Consider the following 23,851-nt stretch of genomic DNA (forward strand, 5'->3'; position numbering starts at 1 on the left):
AAACCTATAACCTAGGCCTTGTATTACAGAATCATTATTTTTACAGAAAAGTATGCTGCTGGGTTCTGAAAGGATTTTTAAGAAGAATGTGCCCCAGTTGCTACCATTTGAAGTTTAGAGATATCAATGATATCAGGGAAATACAAATCAAAACCACAATGAGATATCACCTCACACCAGTCAGAATGGCTAAAATTAACAAGTCAGGAAATGACAGATGCTGGCGAGGATGCAGAGAAAACGGAACCCTCCTACACTGTTGGTGGGAATGTAAACTGGTGTAGCCACTCAGGAAAACAGCATGGAGGTGCCTCAAGAGGCTAAAAACAGAACTACCCTATGACCCAGCAATTATACTCTTACATATTTATCCAAAGGATACAAAAATAATGATTCCAAGGGACACATGCACCCCAATATTTATAGCAGCAATGTCCACAATAGCCAAACTATGGAAAGAGCCCATATGCCCATTACAGATGAATGGATAAACAAGATGTGGTATACATATACACACATACACACGGGAATATTATTCAATCATAAAAAAGAATGAAATCTTGCCATTTACAGTGACATGGATGGAACTAGAGGGTATTATGCTGAGTGAAATAAATCAGTCAGAGAAAGAAAAATACCATACGACTTGACTCGTGTGTGGAATTTAAGAAATAAAACAGATAAACATAGGGGAAGGGAAAGAAAAATAAAATAAGATAAAAATGGGGTAAAACCGTAAGAGACTCTTAATAACAGTAATAACTCAGTAATAAACAAACTGAGGGGGTGCCTGGATGGCTCAGTCAGTTAAGTGTCTGCCTTTGGCTCAAGTCATGATCCCAGGGTCCTGGGATAAAGTCCCAAATCGGGTTCCCTGCTCAACAGGGAGACTGCTTCTCCCTCTGCCTCTGTCCCTCTCTCTCTCTCTCCCCCCGTCAAATAAATAAATAAATAAATAAGTGAATAAATCTTTAAAATAAAAACAAAAACTGAGGTTTGCCAGAGGGGAGGTGGGTGGGGCATGGGTTAACTGGGTGATGGGCATTAAGGAGGGAACTTGATGTATCAAGTACTTGATGTTATATGCAACTGATGAATCACTTAACTCTACCACTTAAACTAATAATATATGATATGTAACTAAATTTAAATAAAGAATTTTTTTAAAAAGTTTAGAGACATCAAATACTCATGGAGGCAATAGGTGTGTTTACTTTTTAGGATGACACAGAACAATCAGGTCCAAAAGAGAAGAGTGAGTAAGATACCATTGTATGTGTGCAAGTAACCTGCATAACAGAGAACTGGTAGAGAGACTGGAGTCAAATGGCTCCTCCTACTCTCTATACCTGTCTTCCCAGGAGCATGTGGAAAATGCAAGATCAATCCTCATTTCCAATCTCATGCACTCTCTTACAACCTCTCATGTAATTATGAGGATGCTGGAAATGGGTTCCTGGCAATAGTAATAAATGTTTCTACTTTAATATGGTTAGGAATTTCAATTATAATCAAGTAAATGAACTTACTTCGAGAGAGATTCTCAAGGGCTTTTCCCAGCTTCTTGCTCTCTTGAAGGATGTGGTTCAATTCATCAAAATCACGGCTTTGTGGTTTAATTCGCCAGTTCCACTTAGGATGATCTACTGACCTTGGCACTATGTTTTAAAAAAAATGATTACTTCATAAGCATGCTACATAATGATAAAAATTTACTATTCATCATTATGTGAAAGACTGTATCAAGATCAATGTACAGAATAAAAATGTTTGTTTTGGAAATAGTTTCCTTATGGGCAAACAGAGGGAAGTTATGAAGCTGGATTTTAAGAAATGTTTTAACTGAACTCGTAAAAGGGAAGTGTGACTATTTATAGAAAAAAGAAAATTCAAGCACTGTTTACTGTTAGTGACTTCTGTAACTTAGGGGAAACATACAAGCAAAGTATATTTTATATCATCATCTAGTAGCTTAAAAATTTCTAATTTCTTCATAAGCAATTAGTATATATTTTTTAGACATTTTGCTATCTTCTGATAAAAGAGAAGACAGAACACATCTCCCTTCACCTCCCCCACATTCCTAATAAAAGTATATTAAATTTTGTTTGGGTCAAATTATTACACAAACAAGAAGAGAAGACATTATTAGGCAAGAAATAGCATTTTTTTTTTGAAGAAGCAGTATAAATTCAGGAATGGTAACTGTATCTAGCAAAGTAGAGAATACCGAAATCTAGTCCCTGAGGAGAGAGATGCCCAAAAAGGTGGCTATTTCATAACATTTCAACACTCAAGCTCCAATCAAGGAGGACAAACGCCAAAGCAATAAGGACATAAAACCCCATTTCTCAGATTGGAAGGATCCATTAAATGTCCTAAACAATGCAAACCATATTATCCCCAAATTTTACAACAGTGGCAAAAAAGAAAAAGATCCTAAAAGCTTTCAGGGACAGAAACAGCAATCAAGTTCTCCTCAGACTTCTTAATAGCCATACTTGCCCCAGAAGACACAGACGAAATTCCTTCAAAATTCCAACTGAAAATCAGTTCTAACTTAGAATTTTATACCCAACTGAGGAACTAATCAAGTTATTTATAAGGATTCAAATATTTGTCTTGCAATCATTCTTGTTCAGAAAACCTGTAGTGAAGGTGTGCCATCAAAATGAATAAATAAACCTAAAAGTGGAAAGGAGATGTGGAGACAGGAGACAGATGGTCCTCCACAAGAAGGAGGAAAAGAGAATCCTCAGGATGGCAGTGAAGCATGGTCTCAGAACACAGCTAAGAAAAATGCTAAAAACCAAGAAGCCATGATAGAGCAAGAAGACAAAGGGCTGCAGAAGAAAGGTCTCTAATTTTTTTAATGAAATAAAATATAAAATAAAGTAAGATCAAAGTTAGAATTACTTGATTTATTTGATCATATTGAGTGCTGAATATGTTAAGGCAAGGTTTGGTGAAACACTAGCGAGGGGTACACAGAAAACAAAGCAAATAGAAAAACAAGACAATTATAAGTTCTAGAAACAAATTAATAGTTGCATATCTATGGTCCTACTTTGAAATTATGGCTAATTAATACAACATCGTTGTGTAGTATATATTCAGTATTTGAAATACTTGCATGATTATACTGTGAGGACAAAATGGGCCTGAGGTATGAAACCACAATGTCTTAGAAGGAGGTCAAGAGATGATGCCTCAAATTTAAAAAGTAAAAAAGGGAACTATGTAAGCAACTTGTATGTTTGGATATGTACATTTGTGTACCAAAAGGAAAATCTAAAAGAGTTAAAAAGTGGCTCTATATTAGAAGCCTATAATACTACTTCACTTTTCAAACCGTATTTTTTTGTTTTGATTAAAATAAATATCTATATGGTAATGCTATGCCAAAGGCAATCTCAGACTACCAAAATATTTTTTCTGCCCCTTTTAAAAAAGTAATTGGAAATATTTACTTATAAAAAAGAAATAGGAAATAGTAAAAATACACAGACCCTCTGACCCAGTAATCTTACAGCTGGTGAATTATCATAAAGAAGTGAGAACACCTATATTTATGTGGTATGTTGTTTATTTTATCAGAAATTGCAAGATATTCATTTATTTCAGGTAGTAGTTTGTGGAGGCAAAACTCTATAATCAATCTAACCATTCTCCCACAGGGGAATAAATAGATTATGGCACATTCACAGCATACTACAGTATACACTTCTTAAAAAGTATAATTTATATCTAAGTTTAGCATGAAGATATACCCACAACACATTCTAAAATAATAAAAACAAATTGCTGAAGAATGTGTATAGTCTAAAGCCAGTTTTATAAGGCAAATCAACTCACACTTACTTTATATGCTAGTTGTACAAAGAAAAGGATGTGAAAAGATGCAAACTATTTCAAAAGATGTGAAAATATACAAACTATTTCTGAGGAAGTAGAATTTGAGGGGGCTAAGAAGAGAAAAGGATTAAAAATTTAAATTTTGTTAAATTTTTTAATATAAATATCCTTTCCTTCCCCTCTAAAAGATTTAATTTGCTTTATTAAATGTACTTTATTAAATGTAGGTCTAGTATTGCCTTGAATGTGATACAAGGCTGCAACTGAACATGACAGGCAAGGAACCTGCTCCAGGCAGCTTATATTCTTAAAAGACTATTATATTCAAGAAGATCTAAATCAATTAAACATGCTTGAGCATATGAGTGTGTGTATAATGCTGAAATGAACATGACATTCATTAGGATTAATAGCCAGAAATATCATAAAAAGTTTGACTTCAATTCTTACCTTTTCTTCATTTCGTTAATAATACATACTTACATACATTAAGTAATATTTGAATGACAAAATTCCTTACATGATTTGGATTCTGGTGATGGTGGGGAAATGTTAGACACAGCAAGGTCACTTTTTGACTTTTTAGGCTTCTTTGCACTTAATTGCCAAGGCTTATCATAACTTCTGAAATCCCTTCTTGTTCCTTTATGTTCTGTTAAAACAAACAAACAAACTATATATATATGTATATATATATATATATATATACATATATATATATAAACTCAACGATAAATGATTTCAAGATTGATATAAACTCAACGATAAATGATTTCAAGATTGATCAAAAACTAAATCTGTGAGGTCATTAGATATGCCTGGCAAAAACTATAGTTCACCTCACATCAAAAATAATGCAAGTATTCAAGAGCATTTCTTGCTTAATTTCTCCTGTACATTTTAGTTTTGAATTTGATGTGATTCAATTTGTATATTAATATGATGAAGACCATGTTAAACTGTGAAAGGCTTTTTAGTATGGCTCTTTAAGGCATGGATTACCATTACTTAAAATAGCATTCTTTAAATGCGTATTATGGAATGAAGCACTGTATTCTAATGTAAATGAATACATCTGAGGCTCCTGGGTGGCTGAGTCCCTCAGAGAACCCGCCCTAGGTTTCAGCTCAGGGCAGTGGGATGGGGCAAGTGCAGGGCTCTGTGCTCAGTGGGAAGCCTGCTTGAAGAGATTCTCTTTCTCTGTCCCTCCCCTGACACTCACTCTCTCTCTCTCTCAAAGGTAAATAGAGAAATCTTTAAAAATATATATAAATAAATAAATACAATAAATAAAAACAACTAAACATTTATGTAAATTTTACTCATCTGATTTTACCTTATCTATTTTTCACTAAGACATATTAAACCACTGATAGTCACCTACATTCCTTCCCTAGAATCACCCATTTTTTTCCACTTCTCTATTAAAGAAAGGGTAATTCAACCAACTTCGTTCAATTATAGCTCCCCTTCAAAGGTGGTCAAAGTCATACCAATTCCCAAATTAAATGATCTTTCCAAGAATTCATCCCTCTCAACAACTTTGCCAAGCATTTCATATTTTTAGACAGGCCTATCTTTGTGGAATATTTTCTTCTTTTATACTCAGGGCCCTACATCCTCCTCATCTCTATATCAACCATTTGACTCTTCCTTCTCTGTCTCATTCACTGCTTCCTCGTCTTCCTCTTTCATCTGTGTGACATTCCTTAAACTTTAGAGTTTCCTTCTGCCTTCTTGTTTAAATTTATAAGTTGTCAAATCATCCTAGCTTTATGAATGACTCCCCACTCTTTCTCTAGCCACCCACTTGTAAATACCAAATAGAAATCATGAAACATTATATGGATTCCCCAAATTGTTATTTTAAGATTGTACTAAACTAGCTGTTACCTAATTTTATGAACTCCTAACATGCCATTCAATACCAAAAGAGGTACAAATATTCTAAAACTCTAGGAACAGAAATATCGGTCTGTGGTCTGCCAAAATGCAGGACATATTTCCACAGACAGGAATAAGACAAAAGACAGGCAAATAAGAAAAGGACTGGAAGAATTCTAGGCATCCCTGACACATGCCCCTGTATCAAAGTCATCTGTTTCTGCTGTTCTAGGAGAGTCTGTCTTTCTATATCCATCCTAGGTCTATAATATCTTCTAATGCAACACAGCTAAAGGAACAAGGAATCCTGATCATAAAACAAAGCATTTCATGATACAAACAAAACAGCTAAAAAGAACAAGGGAGGAATAGCATACTGGATTTTGTAGCTTTTTAATTTTTCCACTATAGGCTAGAAGAAAAATCCACATTAACTTAAATAATCTAGCAATGATACTGTTCGTATTTAGTTGGTAAAAAACAAGGTGAGACAAAGTTATTCATGATTATTGGAGAGACCCATAGCATTTAACTGATAATGGAATTTTAGGAGCAGTCATGATTTTTTCTCTCTAAAATGTTTGAAAGGGATCCAAATTGTCCTGAGCTATACCTTGAGGGGACAAAGAAGAGTCCAACTATATTATTAATTGATAAACCTAAAACTAGATAGAATACTCCTCATTTAAATTTGAATAAATGGAAAAAATAATTTTAAAAAAAATTTCAATATGAAAAGCAAGAACACCACACTCAAGATATAAAGAAAATTCATAGTTTAGAAAAATTTACCCTGAAAAACCTTTACATTTTAGAATATGGCTAATTGACTTCTTAATAAAGAAATAAAGAAAATGGATTCTATGGAACAAAAAGAAATGTGAGAGGAGGTAGGTTAATCAACTAGTCTACAATAAAATATAACTACAAACAGAAATAAATAAAGAAGATAAGGAAATGCTGACAGTAAACCAAAATGCAATACCAACATTTAAATTTGTTTTCAAAGCCAGAGAGAAAAAACTGATACTGCAGAAAATCATATCAGTAACACAGAGAGCACACTTGACAAATCTTCCCAGAAGTTAGTCAACAAAGAAAGGCAAATATAATGTGAAATGAAATGGGAGGAATGAAGAACAGCAAAGCAAACTCAATTTACACATAGCTGATCTTCCTGAAGAAGAAATAGAAAGCAAATATAATGAAAACAACAACTAAGTACACAAGAGGAAAACAGTTTTAGGCTGAAGACCTGGATTTGCTAATTGAAAAGATTCACTGAATATAAGAAAAAAATCTAAAGAAAAAAGATAATTGTCGAGATATATTCCCAGTAAACTTGTCAATATCAGAAAGAAAAAACAAATTCCATAAGTATTTAAGAAAAATAACTAGATATCTAAAAAATAAAAATAAGGAAGACTTCACGTTTCTGCACAGTAATATTAAATGGCAGACTTTTAGATGATGATGTGTCCTGAGTTGCTAGATACATTTGACGACAATAAGAGGACAACTTTAGATATTTTCAAGAGATACTATACCAAAATACTTTGACTATTGAGATAATTTCTAGCTAATCAGAACATGCACTAGAGGAAACAATTTGAAACTGCAGTCAAGCTGTAAACTGGCATTAATACTGTCACCCAAATTATAACTTCATCACTTATATTCATATCCAAGAATTACCCTGTACTTTCCTTTTCTCTCCTGTCACACTCTTTCTTTCTAAAATTTTGCCCCTTCTCCTCCTGGGACATACATTCCACAGCAAGCAAACACTCTTCTATTCTCAAGAACCCCCTCCTTTCATGTTTTAAGAGACTTCACTCTTTCCATAAGAACATTCCCTCCTCTGCAGCTTACTGGAATGGAGGGTTCATTCCCCCCTGTGGTCCCAGCCACGGGCTGGGTTTTCTGGCCCAGCAGGGTTAAGCTGGAAGTCCCTCCTCTCTGGAGGTAACTGCTGCCTGTCTACACTACTCACTGCTCCTCAGTGTGGTCACTGCTCTACTCCTGATTACTCCACAGCTGAACTCAAAACATTGGCATGGTCTCCCTTGACTTTTCAACAACTTGAATGCAACCCTGGTTTCATCTTCTTTCTTCTTCTTTTTTTTTTTTTTTTTTTTAAGATTTTATTTACTTGACAGAGACACAGCAAGAAAGGGAACACAAGCAGGGGAAGTGGGAGAAGCAGGCATCCTGCTGAGCACGGAGCTCCAGGAGGGCCTGGATCCTAGGACCAGGACTGGGACCATGAACTGAGCTGAAAGCAGCCACCCAAGTGCCCCTGATTTCATCTTCTTAATCCTCAGACTAATCATGCATTAAGTTTCATATTTCATTGTCCTCCCTAACTCTGAAAAGCTTCGCTTCCCTGATTATTAAGATACCCCACAACTAAGGCTACAAACAGGACCACCTCATCACCTGGACTCACCCCACCTCAGAAATCTTTATCTCAAATACCACCTTCTACTGTCCTTCTAATTGCTCTCAGATTTTCATTGCACCTACTCCTGCACCACCAGCCTTCTACAGTTCTTTTTCTTCAGCTCTCTGATCTGCTTTTTTGCCTAATTCTTTTCCTATCCTTGCTCACTACCCTTTCATGCCAGACCATGTGCTTTGATCACTTGAATAAATGGCTCAGAAATGTCCTCACTGCTCTGCAAAACTGTTCTTCTGACCTCTACCCTAGCCATGCCACAACCACAATTCTCACTCAGTCCCTCAAACTGTTGGCTCTGCTCCCTTCCCACTGCTTCTGGGCTCAGCTGGAGAAAATCACAACTGTGCTGATGGTTTCTAAGAGTCATTTGTGTCTTCAACTTCTGAGAGGTCCCAGAACTGCCTCCATCATTTTTTTTTTGTTGTTGTTTTCCTTTTGCCAGCTATTTTCTCCTTTTCCTTGGTGACTTTTCACAATTTAAATCCCAACCCTCTTGTCCTCAGCAAACAACCTCACTTCTTAATAAAAAAGACAAAATTTCAGGCATCAGATAAAATTTCACCCTTGTCTTCCCCTGGTTCATCTCCCACTCTCCTGGAAAATTTGACCACAACTTCTTCCATTCTCTCACTCTTGTAACTTTAATGATTATGAGGTATGATACTGAATGCCACACTGTGATTCCTGCCTTGACCCATCCCAGAGTTTTAGACTCATATCTAACTTCCTGCTGGAATTATCTACTATGATGCCTCACAAAAACTCAAAGTCATCAATAGGAAGTGGATTTATTATTGTTCTTCACAAATTTACTCCTCTGTTCCCACATTGCTTTGTTAAATAAGCATTTATGCCATTGACCAAGTCAGTGAATTGGGAGTCATAATAATCTCCTCCCCTCTTTCTCCCTCTCCAAGCAGTAAGTCATCAGTACTTGTACTACTCAGAATTCTAAGATGATCCCCATGATCTCTGCCTGTGACATTATGTCTTATATAATTCCCTCACCTTAAGTGTAGTAGATTGGACCTTGACTTGCTTCAAACCAACAGTATATAGTAAAGATGATGGGATGTCAATGTTATGATTATGTTATGTTATATATATTAAGTAGACTGAATGACAGAAATCCCCTTGCTGATTTTAAAGAACCAAGCTGCCATGATGTGAAAGAGTCATGTGGCAAGGAACTGCAGATTGCTTCTTGGAGTTGACAGCAACCCCAGCCTAAAACTCAGCACAAAAACAGGAACCTTAGTCATACCACTGCAAGAAAATTAATGTTGCCAACAACCTGAATGAGTTTAGAAGCAGGTTTTTTCTTAGTTCAGCCTCCGGATGATAATGCAATCCAGCTAATACCTTGATTTTCACCCTTGTGAGATCTGACAGAGGATCTTTTGTGTTAGTTACAGACTTCTGACCCAAGGAAAGTATGAGATATTAAACATAGGAACTGCAGAGCTGAACATACTACTATCTCTCCAGATACTATAGTTTATAAATATGGGCTCATATGAACTTCACTGGGCTCACAGACTCCATATGGTCTGCCTTTACATGATGGGTGCCATCTTTGCACCTACAAACCAGAGTTCATGTTTATATACCCATGCTACTTAGAATCAAAGCCCAAGAAAGTGAAGCCAGGAAACTGTAAGTGTTCTCTCTTTTCTATGCTAAAAGTTTGTGTGCTAGATTCCTGTATAATGCAGGTATCTTCTGTATGGATAACTGCCAGCAGAGAGCTCTACATTCTTTCAGAGGATACCCTATTCCCTACCCACGTTACCGTGGCTTTAAGACATGGTCTCAAGAAGGTACTAATATGAGAATATAGCCAAAGAAAACCAAAATCCTTTCAGGGGATCTCATAAAGCATGAGGAAGATAAGAAAAATGCAGATATTGGGAACACATCTGAACTCCTGTCAGTCAGATTCCCAGGGGAATTAGGCAAGGAGATGGCTGTTGACATAACAGGCACAGGAAATCGGTTTTAGAAGTAAGTGCCAAACCAATAAATCTGTATATAGAATAAAAAATCTGTCAGACACAAAATTCATAAGTAAAGACTGACATCAGGTCTACCCAATTATCTTAACTGGTGCTTACTGGGGGAGACGAGGCTATTGCAGACTTAGTAAGGTTGGTTCCCCAATGCCCGGAGTAAACGCATCTTTCTAAAGTTAATCTTACTACATAAGATAAAAATAGGCACCACAGGAAATAGAGAATCATCATCAGTTTGGGAAAAGTGAAAGGCAACTTTTTAAAAATTTTTGTTTACCTTTCTTTCTATAGATAAGCTTTGAGCTTTTAATTCAAATTCTTCATGAAAAGAAAAGAAATAACCCTAGAATAATTAATTTGAATTCATACCAAATGAAACCTTTCATGTAATCTCAATCTTAAAATTGAACAAACACAGATTCCCATATTTTAAAGCACAATACATAGCATATTATACAACAATATATTCATAATCAAGAGTATTTTATGACAAATTGGAATTTTTTCTTTTTTGAAGTGTAATTCACATATAGTGTTGTTATTAATTTCAGGTGTACAATATAATGATTCAACAATTCTATATATTACTCAGTGCTCACCAAACTAAGTATGCTTTTGATCTCTTTTGTCTATTTTACCCCAATTCCCTCACGCTTTTCCCTCCCTTCTGGTAACCATCAGTGTGTTCTCTGTATTTAAGTCTTCTTTGTCATTTTTTCTTTTCTTTATTTGTTCATTAGCTTTTTCTCTTAAATTTCACACATGAATGAAATCTTAGCATATGAATGAAGCTGCAAATGAATACATGAAACCCTTGATAACCATCCACATTTATTTTATTATAATCAGAAAGACTTTTGTACATTTTTACATTAAATATGTAAAAATCAACTATAAAATGTTTTTCACTTACCTGATGTTTCACTTTCTGCCCAGAGAGCTGCAGATCCAGATAAAGTTCTTTGAAGTTGTCCATGGTTTCCTTGTTTAGACTGAAGATGGTCAATGAGAAATGGGATTGGCTGGTCAGGCGTTTCAGTTATTAATTTGGTCATTAATTCCTGAAGGCAGAATAGAGCATACATTTATTTTTAATAACAATAGTGAACAATTACATAGCATTTACTAATGCCAGACACTGCTCTAATTGCTTTACATACAGCAAATAATTAAATCTTAATAACAATCTTTTAAGGCAGGTACAAGTTACTGTCCTCCTTGTGAGGAAAGTGAAGTGCAGAAACATAAACTATGTTATACAGCTAACACAGGAAAAACCAAGCTATATTACTCATATCTACTTTTATTATTCTACTTGGTGAAAGAAATACTAGAACTAATTCTAAATTCTATAGTTTTAAAAACTATAGTCCAAGAATTTTAAACTCCAGATTACTATTTTTGAGAAATGCCATTACAAACTAATAAAGTTTACTTTTGGTAAACTTTACCATACACCTTACATATCAATGTCATTTTTTCTTCTTAACCATATACTTCTATCCCAAAATGAAGAAAAGTTTATTGTCATAAAAGAAACTACTAACAAGCCCCAGACTCACAGAAACCAAAAAATTAAACTCAACTTAAACTAGTCTCCAAACAATACAGAATTTATTTTTTCCAAACGTCCTGATGGGTATTCATTCATTATTTTATTATTATTATTATTATTATTATTATTCCTCATCTTCCTCTCCTTCCTCTCTTTCCTCCCCTCCTCCTCCTCCTCCTCCTCCTTCTTTTTTTTTAATGAGTTAAACAATGAAGATTTCCCAACCTGCTATAGCAGCCTGTTCCATTTTTGGACAGCTATAATGATGCCTTAAATTGGGCGGAAAGCTGCCTGAGGGTAATATCTATATGCTGTTTTTTTTCCAGTCAGGAACAGCAAAGAGCAAGCTCCAATTTGTGGTCCATTAGAATCCCCAGATTGTTCCCATATGAACAGCTGCCAAGACAGGTGGTTATCATTCTGTGCTGTGTAACTAACTTTGTGAAATTTTATGTACCATTGTACATCCATATCAATCACATTTCACCTTGCTAGCTTTAGCCCAGAATTTTAGTCTGTCAATTATCATTTTAAGTTTAGATTCTGTGAGAGGAAATGGTCTTGAGTGGGCCAGAAAAATCAGATTCCTAGGAGTGCTAACAGAAGGAATATTGGAAATTCCCCCATCCCATTGTCTTTTGTTGTTGGTGGCATATTTCTTCTGCCTTGAATGCTCCTCTCTCAGATGTTCAGATTGCTGGCTTGTCATCATTTGTCTCTGATGATACCTTCTTAAGAGAGGTTTACCCTAATGAATCTTCGTAAGTCTTTATCACTTCATTTTCTTATTTTCTTCATAACATCATAACATTTCTTCAGAGTACCATATTCTCAGAATCATCTCATTAAATATCTGCTCATCTTGTGCTCGCTTCGGCAGCACATATACTAAATATCTGCTCATCTTTTTGTATGTGCCTCTGCTCGTCCTCTACTACAGCACTAAGAACATAGGCTGACCTGGTTTGATCTCAACTCTCACCCAAGGGCCTGGAAATTTTATATCTCATAGATAGTAATGAAATTCATTCATTCATTCTTGGTTTACAGATCCCAGGTAAATATTAGTAATTAAAATCCCCTAATCAACAATTAAAGCATTCATAGATTCCTTAGCCCAGCAAAAAACACTCTTCATAATTCCTATATAAGAAACTGCTGTTGGGGCACCTGGGTGGCTTAGTAGGTTAAAGCCTCTGCCTTCGGCTCAAGTCATGATCCCAGGGTTCTGGGATGGAGGCCCATAGAGGGCTCTCTGCTCAGCGGGGAGTCTGCTTACCCCTCTCTCCCTGTCTGTCTCTCTGCCTACTTGTGATCTCTGTCTGTCAAATAGATAAATAAAATCTTAAAAAAAAAAAAAAAAACTGCTGTCGTACCTCAGGTATACTTGCTGACATTTCTAACAGTCTAGAAACACATGGATTTATCTGAGTAGAGGCTAAATGGACTTTATAGATGACAAGATTCCAAGGTGATCTTAGAGACATGGATGAAATAATTCAAGGTATCTCAAATGTGCAGACTGAACACCGAGTGGGAACTGAAAAGAGCAAAGGATTTTACCCCAAAAACACTGTGTGGCAAAGTACTTATTGGACGAATGTGCTTGTTTTAAATATTCTGAAAAAGAGGTAAGCAAACAACCGGTTGGCACAGGTCTTTTTGATTTCTGTTTTTTAAGATTTCAACTATCAGTTATAACTAAAAAATGTCATTCTGTGGTTAAAGCGATAAAGGGTTTAATTAAATCCCAATTATACATCAGTGGAATGCAATTGAAACATTTTGGATTTGCTTCTGTAGAAAAGATGTATTATATTCTATTTAAATTCATTGTACACTATCAAAAAGAAAAGAAGAAAAGAAAAAGAAATAGAAGAACCAACTAGATTACTCTTGTCACAAAAGGCCTGGGTACTCAGATAAAGCAAAATCAGTTCAGATAACAAGGGCTTAAAGCCATAGCAATTTCTATTCTGAAACCTCCAAAGATCTCGTTTACTTCTTTTTACCTGTCAAATTAAATGGAAAGTTTCTGTGGGTATTTTCTTTCTTTTAAAATAAACTGAAGTGTCCCTATATTATCTTTAGATGATGGGTCATACAGTCTTGATAAACCAAGTAAACACTGGTAAATTTTAAAAATATCATTAGTCTAGTTACTAATTTTGAATATCCTTACATTCCATTAATGAATATATATTCACGACAGAAGACAAACTCAATTATAAATAAAATGAAAATAGTTAACGTTTGCTATAGGGTATGTTGGGTACCTTGACTGGACAACAATCTACCTTCAGATTATTGTCTTTATAAGAGGAGTTACCCTGACTCCCAATCCGTATATCCAATAGCATTAGCAAGTGAATAATTTTGAGGACTTGAACTAAACAGAATGCTCCTGGCAATAAAAAGGATGATTTCCACCACCATGATCCCACCCCACAGATTTATATACACAGAGACACACTGAAGGACAGATAGATTGGGGAAATGAGAAAGAATCATGTTGCTAGAATGTCAGTTGGCGACAGAAACCCCATGCAGAAAAGTTTCACAAAGATCCTTCACAAAAGGCAAAAAGTACTCCAGAAAGGCAACCAGGGTCAGGTAAGGTGGCTGAACTTCCGGCGAGCGAGAGGGGGCTTACCTATAGTCCTTGCCATCAGAGCAAGAGCTGTGAGTGAAATTCCCTGGGTGCTAGAACTTGACCAAGATGGAGACAGTGCGCTTGGCCGTCCACACTACACGGGCCACCTGGGGGCTGTGCTGGGCAGAGACCGCGGCGACAGCCGACAGCGGTGGGATCCAGTGCACACTCGCGCCTTCCCGCTCTGCCGCGATAGCCGGCCCGCGCAGGCGGAAACCGAGGCGCACGCGCTAGCGGGAGATCCCAGACCGACTGGCATCTTGGGGGTACCCACCCACCTGCCTGGGAGCCCTAATAGTGCCCAGGCGCCTATAGAGTAGAGTCCTTGGGCAACGACACCTTTACTGACCCGGGTTGCAGTGATCTCCGCAATTGTCCTGAGGGAGAGCAGCCAAAGCTGCCCATTGGACTCCGCGGAAACCTGTCCCTGGATGTAGACATCCCCTGAGTCCCGGAGCCAGCACACACCCTGAAGACACCCCCTAATCCTGTGGCCCTGGAGCTAGATGAAGTGTATCAGGGTTTCTGGAGTGTATCTGTGCCTCTGGAGTCCTCTGCTTTGCCATACACCCATTCCTGCTTCTCCCAACTTACCATGCAAGACTCCAGCCTCAGACCCAAAGGGGATGCTGGAACCATCGCGTGGAGTTGTTCCCCAGCTCTGAGGACCAGGCACCAGACCCCGCCTTCCAGCTCAATGACAAAAGCCCTCCCCAAAACTCAGGCCAGCAGTTCAGTGGCTGCCCTGAGCTAGGGCAAGATTTGGAGAGGACGTACCTTGGCCTCTTCTACTAATGGCCTTAACTGCCCCCTTCTCAGCCAGGAATCAGGCCTATAGTGTGGGGGCACCCTCCTCATCTGCTGCTTCAGTGACATTTAAGTCTTCCTTTAACCAAGGATCTCTGGGAGATGTTGGCTGTGGGCACATACAAACTGAAATGATGGGAGTGATAATAGCACTCCTGCCCTGGAACAAAAAACACTGGTGGAAACTTTAGGCTAAGGACTTAGGGACTGATAAAATGCAGGCAGTACTGACAGAATGGGAGAAGATATTTGCAAACAACATATCAGATAAAGGGCTAGTATCCAAAATCTATAAAGAGCTTAGGAAACTCAACACCCAAAGAACAAATAATCCAATCAAGAAATGGGCAGAGGACATGAACAGACACTTCTGCAAAGAAGACATCCAGATGGCCAACAGACACATGAAAAAATGCTCCATATCACTCGGCATCAGGGAAATACAAATCAAAACCATAATGAGATACCACCTCACACCAATCAGAATGGCTAAAATTAAAAAGTCAGGAAATGACAGATGCTGGCGAGGATGCAGAGAAAGGGGAACCCCCCTACACTGTTGGTGGGAATGCAAGCTGGTGCAACCAGTCTGGAAAACAGCATGGAGGTTCCTCAAAATGTTGAAAATAGAACTACCCTACGACCCAGAGATTGCACTACTGGGTATTTACCCTAAAGATACAAACGTAGTGATCCGAAGGGGCACGTACACCCGAATGTTTATAGCAGCAATGTCCACAATAGCCAAACTATGGAAAGAACCATCAACATCCATCAACAGATGAATGGGTAAATAAGATGTGGTATATATATACAATGGAATACTATGCAGCCATCAAAAGAAATGAAATCTTGCCATTTGCGACGACATGGATGGAACTAGAGGGTATTATGCTTATTAATTCAATTATTATTATGTGAATTAAGTCAATCAGAGAAAGACAACTATCATAGGATCTCCCTGAAATGAGGAAGTGGAGATGCAACGTGGGAGGTTTGGGAGAAGGAAAAGAATAAATGAAACAAGACGGGATCGGGAGGGAGACAGGCCATAAGAAACTCTTAATCTCACAAAACAAACTGGGGGTTGCTGTGGGGAGAGGGGTTGGGGGAGGGAGGTGGGGTTATGGACATTGGGGAGGGTATGGGCTATGGTGAGTGCTATGAAGTATGTAAACCTGGTGATTCACAGATCTGTACCCCCGGGGATAAAAATACATTATATGTTTATAAAAAAATTTTTTTTAAATTTTAAAATGCAGGTATTGATTTTAGTGTGATCGATTTACACTTACAAGCTTAGTTAGATTTGGGGCATTAAAGTTGCAAACAAAAAATATATATATGTATATATATACATATATATATAAAGATTTTATTTATTTATTTGACAGAGATCACAAGCAGGAAGAGAGGCAGGCAGAGAGAGAGGAGAAAGTAGGCTCCCCTCGGAGCAGAGAGCCTGATGTGGGGCTCGATCCCAGGACCCTGGGATCATGACCCGATCCAAAGGCAGAGGTTTTAACCCACGAGCCACCCAGGTGCCCCACAAACAAAATATATTAACAACTGGCACCAATGGAAAATTTAATTCATACTTAACTAATAATAATAGTATTACTAATGTAAACGAAATGCAATAGAAGACATCAGGATAAGGTAGTGATTAGACACCAAAGCTTTAAAATCAGAGTGACACTTTCTAAAATCATCTTCCACTTACTAGCTCTAAGACTTTGGGCAAAACAATCTCTTTAATATTCAATACCTCCATCTACTAAATGTGAATGATACTACCTTCATAGAGTTGCCAGGAGAATTAAATAAAATGATTGCAAAGCATTCATAAAGTCCTTGGGATATATGTGGCCTACTGTAATAAGTTGTCTACATTTCCTCCTAAGGCTGGGAAATGTTTCCCAAAACTTCCTTTGTGTGATCTGGGTTAGAGTTTCCCAGTGTGAGGAATTCAGAGAGACTTGGAAAGAGCAGAGAGAGGCAGAAGAAGCTCTCCACAGAGTTAACTGCAAGCAGATGTGAGGGCCGATGAGAAATTCACTGCAATTTCCCAGCAGATCTGTGAAAAGCAGTGCAGATTGGCAAAGCTGTGGGAGGAGCTCTACAAAGGTACTGGAGAAGGGCATCAGCTTCCAGACAATCATCTGAGAGCCACTCATTCTGTGCTCCAGGCACAGACCTTAAGGGTCAGCTCCTCCTGCCTTTGGTGACAGCCCCACAACCTTCAGCAGCATTTCCCTGGCTTCTGTGCCCCACCTTCTAACTTACCATCATATAAACTGGTTTGTTTTAAACTCTATATGACCCAGATACATAGAGTAGTTTTTTTTCTGACTGAATCCATAATGATCTACCCAAAAGAAGTTTTAGCTTATATTTTCACACTTACTAGTACTTTTACCTATTTACATAATATTTTATATTTATAATGTGTATATATTTATTATTACTACTACTATCATTACCATTTTTATCACATTTTATAGCATGTATTTTTTGATGCTATATATGCATACTGCATCTTTTTATTGGCTTTATTTTTCTGGTTATAAAACTATTAGATGTCCTCTTAATATAGCTTATTATCAACTACAGTCTTTATCTTCATGAACATACTATATATTGAAATAGTCCCCTGCATTAATATCTGTTTCCTTGTTAATTACAATTTTGTTACTGGTATCAATTCAAATATATTAATTTTAAAAATACACATATGAACATAACATCCTTTAATAAAATTCTGAAAAACAGGGACACCTGGGTGGCTCAGTTGGTTGGACGACTGCCTTTGGCTTCGGTCGTGATCCCGAAGTCCTGGGATCGAGTCCCGTATCGGGCCCCCAGCTCCACGGGGAGTCTGCTTCTCCCTCTGACCTTCTCCTCGCTCATGCTCTCTCTCAGTGTCTCCCTCTCAAATAAATAAATAAATAAAAATCTTTAAAAAATTTTTTTGAAAAACAATTTAAAGGGCTATTAAGTAATTACTGAATCCAGATTTGTATTATACAACATGTAAAGACTAATGGAATTTGGGACTATTCTATCTAATAGTAGACAGCCAAGTACTATATGTAACATTGCAACAATTAATGAGCTGGAGAATGGATACTAATTAAATAACAATGATGAGTGTTTCAAAATACATTTTAATGTCCACTACATAAAAGCAAAATCATGAGGACGTAGCTCATCATAGAGTCATTATCAAAACTAGAATGAGTAATCAGTCAAGAGTAGAAATTATTTTAATAAATGGTCATTTCATTTAATGAAAGCTAAAGGACTCCTTAATTAAAAAAACAAACAGAAAAATCACAAGTATACACACAAACACCAAATTTTACATAATATTCCTGGTATTTACTCATCAATAGGGTGACCCTGACTCTCCAACTTTCCAGGTAGAGAACCCTTGTTCTGGGCTCCACAGCATACAGACAGCATGGCATTCTGCCCCCAAATTAATTACCTAATTACTTCATTGGGAGTAAGCTACTTTGTACTTCATTACCCTAAGAGGTAAGTAATATCTTTTGTTCCTTTTAACCTCAGGAGAAAGTTATCAAGAAACAAAATTAAAGCCAGTTCTAAAATCTCAGGACTTTGTAGTCTTTTTTAAGTCAATAAACATGTAGGAGAATTACATTCAATAGTGCAGGTGGTGTCAATCAGGTATATTTTTTACTCAACACCTATAATTACCTTAAAAACTAATTGCATATGGCACATTATCATCTGTAGAATGTTATTTTAGTTCAAAACTGTATTAAAATTGAATCACTGAATTAATTATAAATCTGCACGTTTCAATTTTCTGTTTTTAATTAGGTCTCTTAAAAATTCTCATTTGAAATTTCAACCTTCTGAATGCCCACTCTACCCTCACCACCCAACTATGTATGCTAAATAGGCAGGTAATGGACATTAGGTTACCAACAAACATATGAGAGAAATCTACTTAAAATTCAGTTGTCCCAGAAACACCTCTTTTTGAAACATGATTTATTTATTTATTTATTTGAGAAGGAGAGCAGGAGAGGGAGAGGGAGAGGGAAAGAAGAATCACAAGCAGACTCCATGCTGAGCAGAGAGTCCCACATGGTGCTCGATCTAAGGACCATGAGATCATGACCTGAGCTAAAACTAGGAATCAGATGCTTAACCAACTGAGTCACCCAGGAACCCCTGAAAAAGCATTATTTTGAATTGATGTCACCATTCCCAGTTGATTGAATTCCACTTGGTTTCTACCCACACCAGAACCCATGCTTTCTTTTTTCTCCAGGTTTCCATGCACATGTGAGAAGGGGACAGACATCTGTTTGGATGTTTCTCTGTCCTTTATTCAAAGAACTCAAATTATCTGCTGGTTGTTCAACCTTCCTCCACCTCAGAACCATGCCCACGTCTGCCCTAAACTCACTTCCCTCACTCCCAGTCAAAACAGAGGATTTCATTGGAACACTGATCTCAAAAGAAAACAGAGCAAAATGAATAGCAATAATTAAAATATGTTATTTATTGAACCCAATATGCACCACTGTCAAGTATTTGATCTAGATTTAATCATTCACTGTAGGCTTGCATACAAGATGCACAACCCAACTAGTATGTGCTTGTCAAATCCTTGCTTACTTCTGATTACCTGCCCCTCACCAACAACCCATCAATGAAAACCATCACAGTCACACACCCACTCGCAACAATACAGGCCTAGGGAAAAGAAAATTTGCACTCCTATTCTGAAAGGCTCTTGGCCCTTTTCAAATATAATCTAATATAAAATTAGGATTATAATCCTCATTTATAATGAGAAAAGGCATCTAATTAGCCCTGTTGCATATTATGGATAATCTAGACAATCTAGGGGAAGCAAAAACTAAGTTGTTTTATAATGAAAATTAGGAATAATGAAATTACCATAATTGAAATTAAAGTTTCTAAATCTCAAGCTAAGTATAAATCTAAAGCTAAGTCACAGTCACACTGAATCTTCCCTGCTTTTAGTAATATAGGCAAATAATAGGTAAATCGAACCAGCAGAACTACTGAATGATGACAAGCGATATAATATTTATCTAATGCCTACTAATCTTTCCTCCAATATAGAAATGTCTTTTCAGAGTAAATTATTGAATATTTAGTAGCCACTTTGAGAAAATCTTCCTATAAAAGTACAAGCTTATAATTACATTTGCAGGCAAATGTCAAGGTCCCCAGTGGAAAATATTAACATACCCTATGAAAGTACTTTCAGTTAGGGTATGATATTGTTCAACATAAAAGTCTATCAAAACAACTCATCTGGCATTAAGTAGGAATTTCCAGAATCTTACTTGAAAATACCACTGTAGGAGTAAAATATAGGTGAAACTTAGAAGAAATAGTAAAGCACTTCAAAACTCAAAGAAATTAATTAAATCAACCCATGATGAAAGTAGCAGATATATCTAGAAATCACCATAAGAAGGATGTCTCTCATTTGATATGAATTAATTTTAGACTTTTATCATTTGTAAAGAATAAATAAAACACTAAATAAACACCAACTAAATACTAGTTAACTAAATACTAACTAAACACTAAATAACTAAAACACTAAAGGTGTTCAGCATGACAGAATAATGAAATTTCATAGTGCATGCTCAGCATTTCTCTTAGAACTAATAATGAACTAAGGAAAGGATGTACACATTTCTGTCTCTATGGAAAGTATAGCTTCAAATTGGTGATGGATATATTGGACTATCATAGGTGAACACTGCTACATAGTAAGTATTTATTGATTGCATGCACCATGAAGTCATAAAATCAAATGGCCATAGACACATGGGCCTATTTCTAGAATCTGTGTTCTCTTTCATTAACCTATTTGCCAATCTTACACCATCGTTACAGTATCTTAATGACTATAGCCATACAGTAAATTCTGATAACTTGTGGAAAAATTCTTCCTATCTTGTATCAACAACTTTTCTACTTATTTTTCCTGCTTCTTTGCATTAACTGAAATTTATTCTACTTTTCCCTCTTAGTCTGGAAGTCATACACACTTCTAATATTCTTTTAGTGGTTATTCAGAGATTAAAAATTAATACTGACTTATGTACATTACGTATTCATTGGTCCTTTTCCCTCGTCTCAGATTTTGCAAGGAACTTAGAATACTTTAATTCCACTTATCACACCTGGCATTAGCGTACATTTCTACGTATGCTACATATTTACTATTCTTACTGCTCTATTTCTTCCTTCATCTCCTACCATCCATCTGGGATCATACTCAGCAGCATACGGAATACCTTTTATTTTAGCAGTGACAAAATCTGTGTTTTGTTTTGTACAGCAATCAGGTTTTTGGGGTTTTTTTGTTGTTTTTTTTTTGTGTGTGTGTGTGTGTGTTTTTTAGACCTGAAGATATTTTCACTCTATCTTACCATGTATTGGGATTACTTTCTTCCCATTTTCTTTTGTTTCTATTATTATTTTTGAGAATTTAGTCACATTTTTTTACAGCCACATTTTTTTTAAATCTGAATTTTTCTAAGGATGTTTTAAGTATCTTCTCCTTATTACTTCTTATTTATTTACCATTTTTAAAGAAACTTTTTTAATTTTGAAACAACTATAAATTCACAGGAAGTTGCAAAGATATATACAAAAAGACTCATGTACCCTTTACCCAGCTTGCCTCATGCAAAACTGTTAGCGTAATATCAAAACTAGGAAATTGACATTAGTACGGTTTGTAGAATTTATTTACATTCACCAATTCACAAGCAGTGTGTGTGTAGCTCTACATAATCTTACACATGTGTAGATACTTAACTGCACCATTATCACAAGACTCCCTCTTGCTATCACCTTAGAGAGTCAGACCCATCCACTTCCTTGCTCCATACCTCAGCACTGGCAACCACTATTCTACTCTCCATTTCTACTATTATGTTATTTCACAATGTTATCATATAACAGGGATTATACAATATATCTTCTTTTGAAATTGACTTTCACATTCAGCATAATTTCCTCAAGATCCATTAAAGTTGAATTGATATGCACAATAAACAAGTTTATTAATTTTTATTTCCGAGTGTTATTCCATGATATGGATGTACTATAATGTTTAACCACTCATTAATAACGATCAGTAATCATTGAAGGATATTTGGTTTGTTTCAGATTTTAAGTATTACAAATAATATTACAACAAACATGGATGCGTGCTCTTTTGTGTGAACATACGTTTTCATCTCTCTGGGATAAATGCCTAAGAATGCATTTGCTGGGTTGTAATGCTAAGGCCATTCTTAGTTTTAAAAGGAACTGCTAAGCCATTTTTAGAGTATTCAATTTTACTTTCACACCAGCAATGAGTAATTTTAATCATTCTTGTAGTTTTATAATGATACGTTACTGTTGTTTTAATTGCATAGTGGCTGTACCAGTTGACTTCCCACCGACAGTGTAAAAGGGCTCCCTTTTCTTCACATTCTCATCAAGACTTATTATCGCTCTTGTGTTTTGACAACAGCCATTCTAGCAGGTGTGAGGTAATATTTCATTGTGGTTTTCGTTTGCATTTCCCTGATGATTAGTAACACTGAACATCTTTTCAAGTACCCTTTTTCCATTTGTACATCCTTTTTTTGTAAAGATGTCTGTTCAGGTCATCCCTCCATTTTAATTTTTTTTTTTTCTATTGAGTTGTATGAGCTCCTTACATTTTGGATATTAACTCTTTCTCAGCTATATGGTTTGCAAACATTTTTCTCATTCCATTGGTTGTCTTTTCATTTTGTTGATTATTTCTTTTGCTGTGCAGAGCTTTTTAGTGTAAAGTATACTTGACTTTTTTACTTTTGCTTTTATTGCTTGTGCTTTTGGCTTTATGTATAAAAATTGCTGCCAAGACCAATGTTCAGGAGCTTTCCCCTTACGTTTTCTTCTAGGACTTTTACAACTTCAAACCTTACAATTAAATTTTTAATCCATTTCAAGCTAAATTTTATGAGTGGTGGAAGACAAAGATGCAATTTTATTCTTCTCCATGTGAATAAACAGTTTTCCCAAAACTTTATTGAAAAGACTATCATTACTCCAGAGTATTCTTGATTCCCTTTATCAAATATTGTTAACCATATATGCATGAGTTTATTTCTGTGATCTCTAATTCTATTCCATTGATTTATGTGTCTGTTTTCATGCCGTTACAATACTGTTTTGATTTCTATAGCTCTGTAGTATAAAATATGAAATCAGGAATTGTGATACCTACAAGCTTCATTCTTCTTACTCAAGATTGATTTATCTATTTGGGGTTTCTTATGGTTTTTTACAAATTGTAGGACTTTTTTTTCTATATCTGTGAAAAATGACATTAGAATTTTGATAGGAACTGTACTGAATCTATTGAGGCTTTGAGCAGTGTAGTCATTTTAAGAATATTAATTATTCTGGGACGCCTGGGTGGCTCAGTTGGTTGGACGACTGCCTTTGGCTCAGGTCATGATCCCGGAGTCCTAGGATCGAGTCCCACATCGGGCTCCCAGCTCCATGGAGAGTCTGCTTCTCCCTCTGACCTTCTCCTCGCTCATGCTCTC

General features: G+C 36.3%; 1 protein-coding gene across 9 annotated transcripts in view; it reads right to left on the reverse strand.

Annotated features, from left to right (window-relative positions):
• The window catches only part of CUNH8orf34 (chromosome unknown C8orf34 homolog), a 394,040-nt gene that overhangs the window by 302,020 nt on the left and 68,169 nt on the right, over positions 1 to 23,851 (reverse strand). For 7 of the 9 annotated variants that reach the window (XM_045063224.1, XM_045063225.1, XM_045063227.1 and 4 more), the window contains exons 2-4: positions 11,126 to 11,273; positions 4,376 to 4,507; positions 1,530 to 1,658 (exon numbers count right to left, since the gene is read on the reverse strand). In XM_045063224.1, the coding sequence (XP_044919159.1) occupies positions 1,530 to 1,658; positions 4,376 to 4,507; positions 11,126 to 11,273 (409 nt within the window). The remainder of the gene's footprint in view (positions 1 to 1,529; positions 1,659 to 4,375; positions 4,508 to 11,125; positions 11,274 to 23,851) is intronic. The other 2 variants (XM_045063228.1, XM_045063229.1) reach the window with 2 other exon arrangements.

This window comes from Mustela putorius, unplaced genomic scaffold, assembly GCF_011764305.1.
Source record: "Mustela putorius furo isolate JIRA1106 unplaced genomic scaffold, ASM1176430v1.1 tig00003846_pilon_pilon_pilon, whole genome shotgun sequence".
NCBI lineage: Eukaryota > Metazoa > Chordata > Mammalia > Carnivora > Mustelidae > Mustela > Mustela putorius.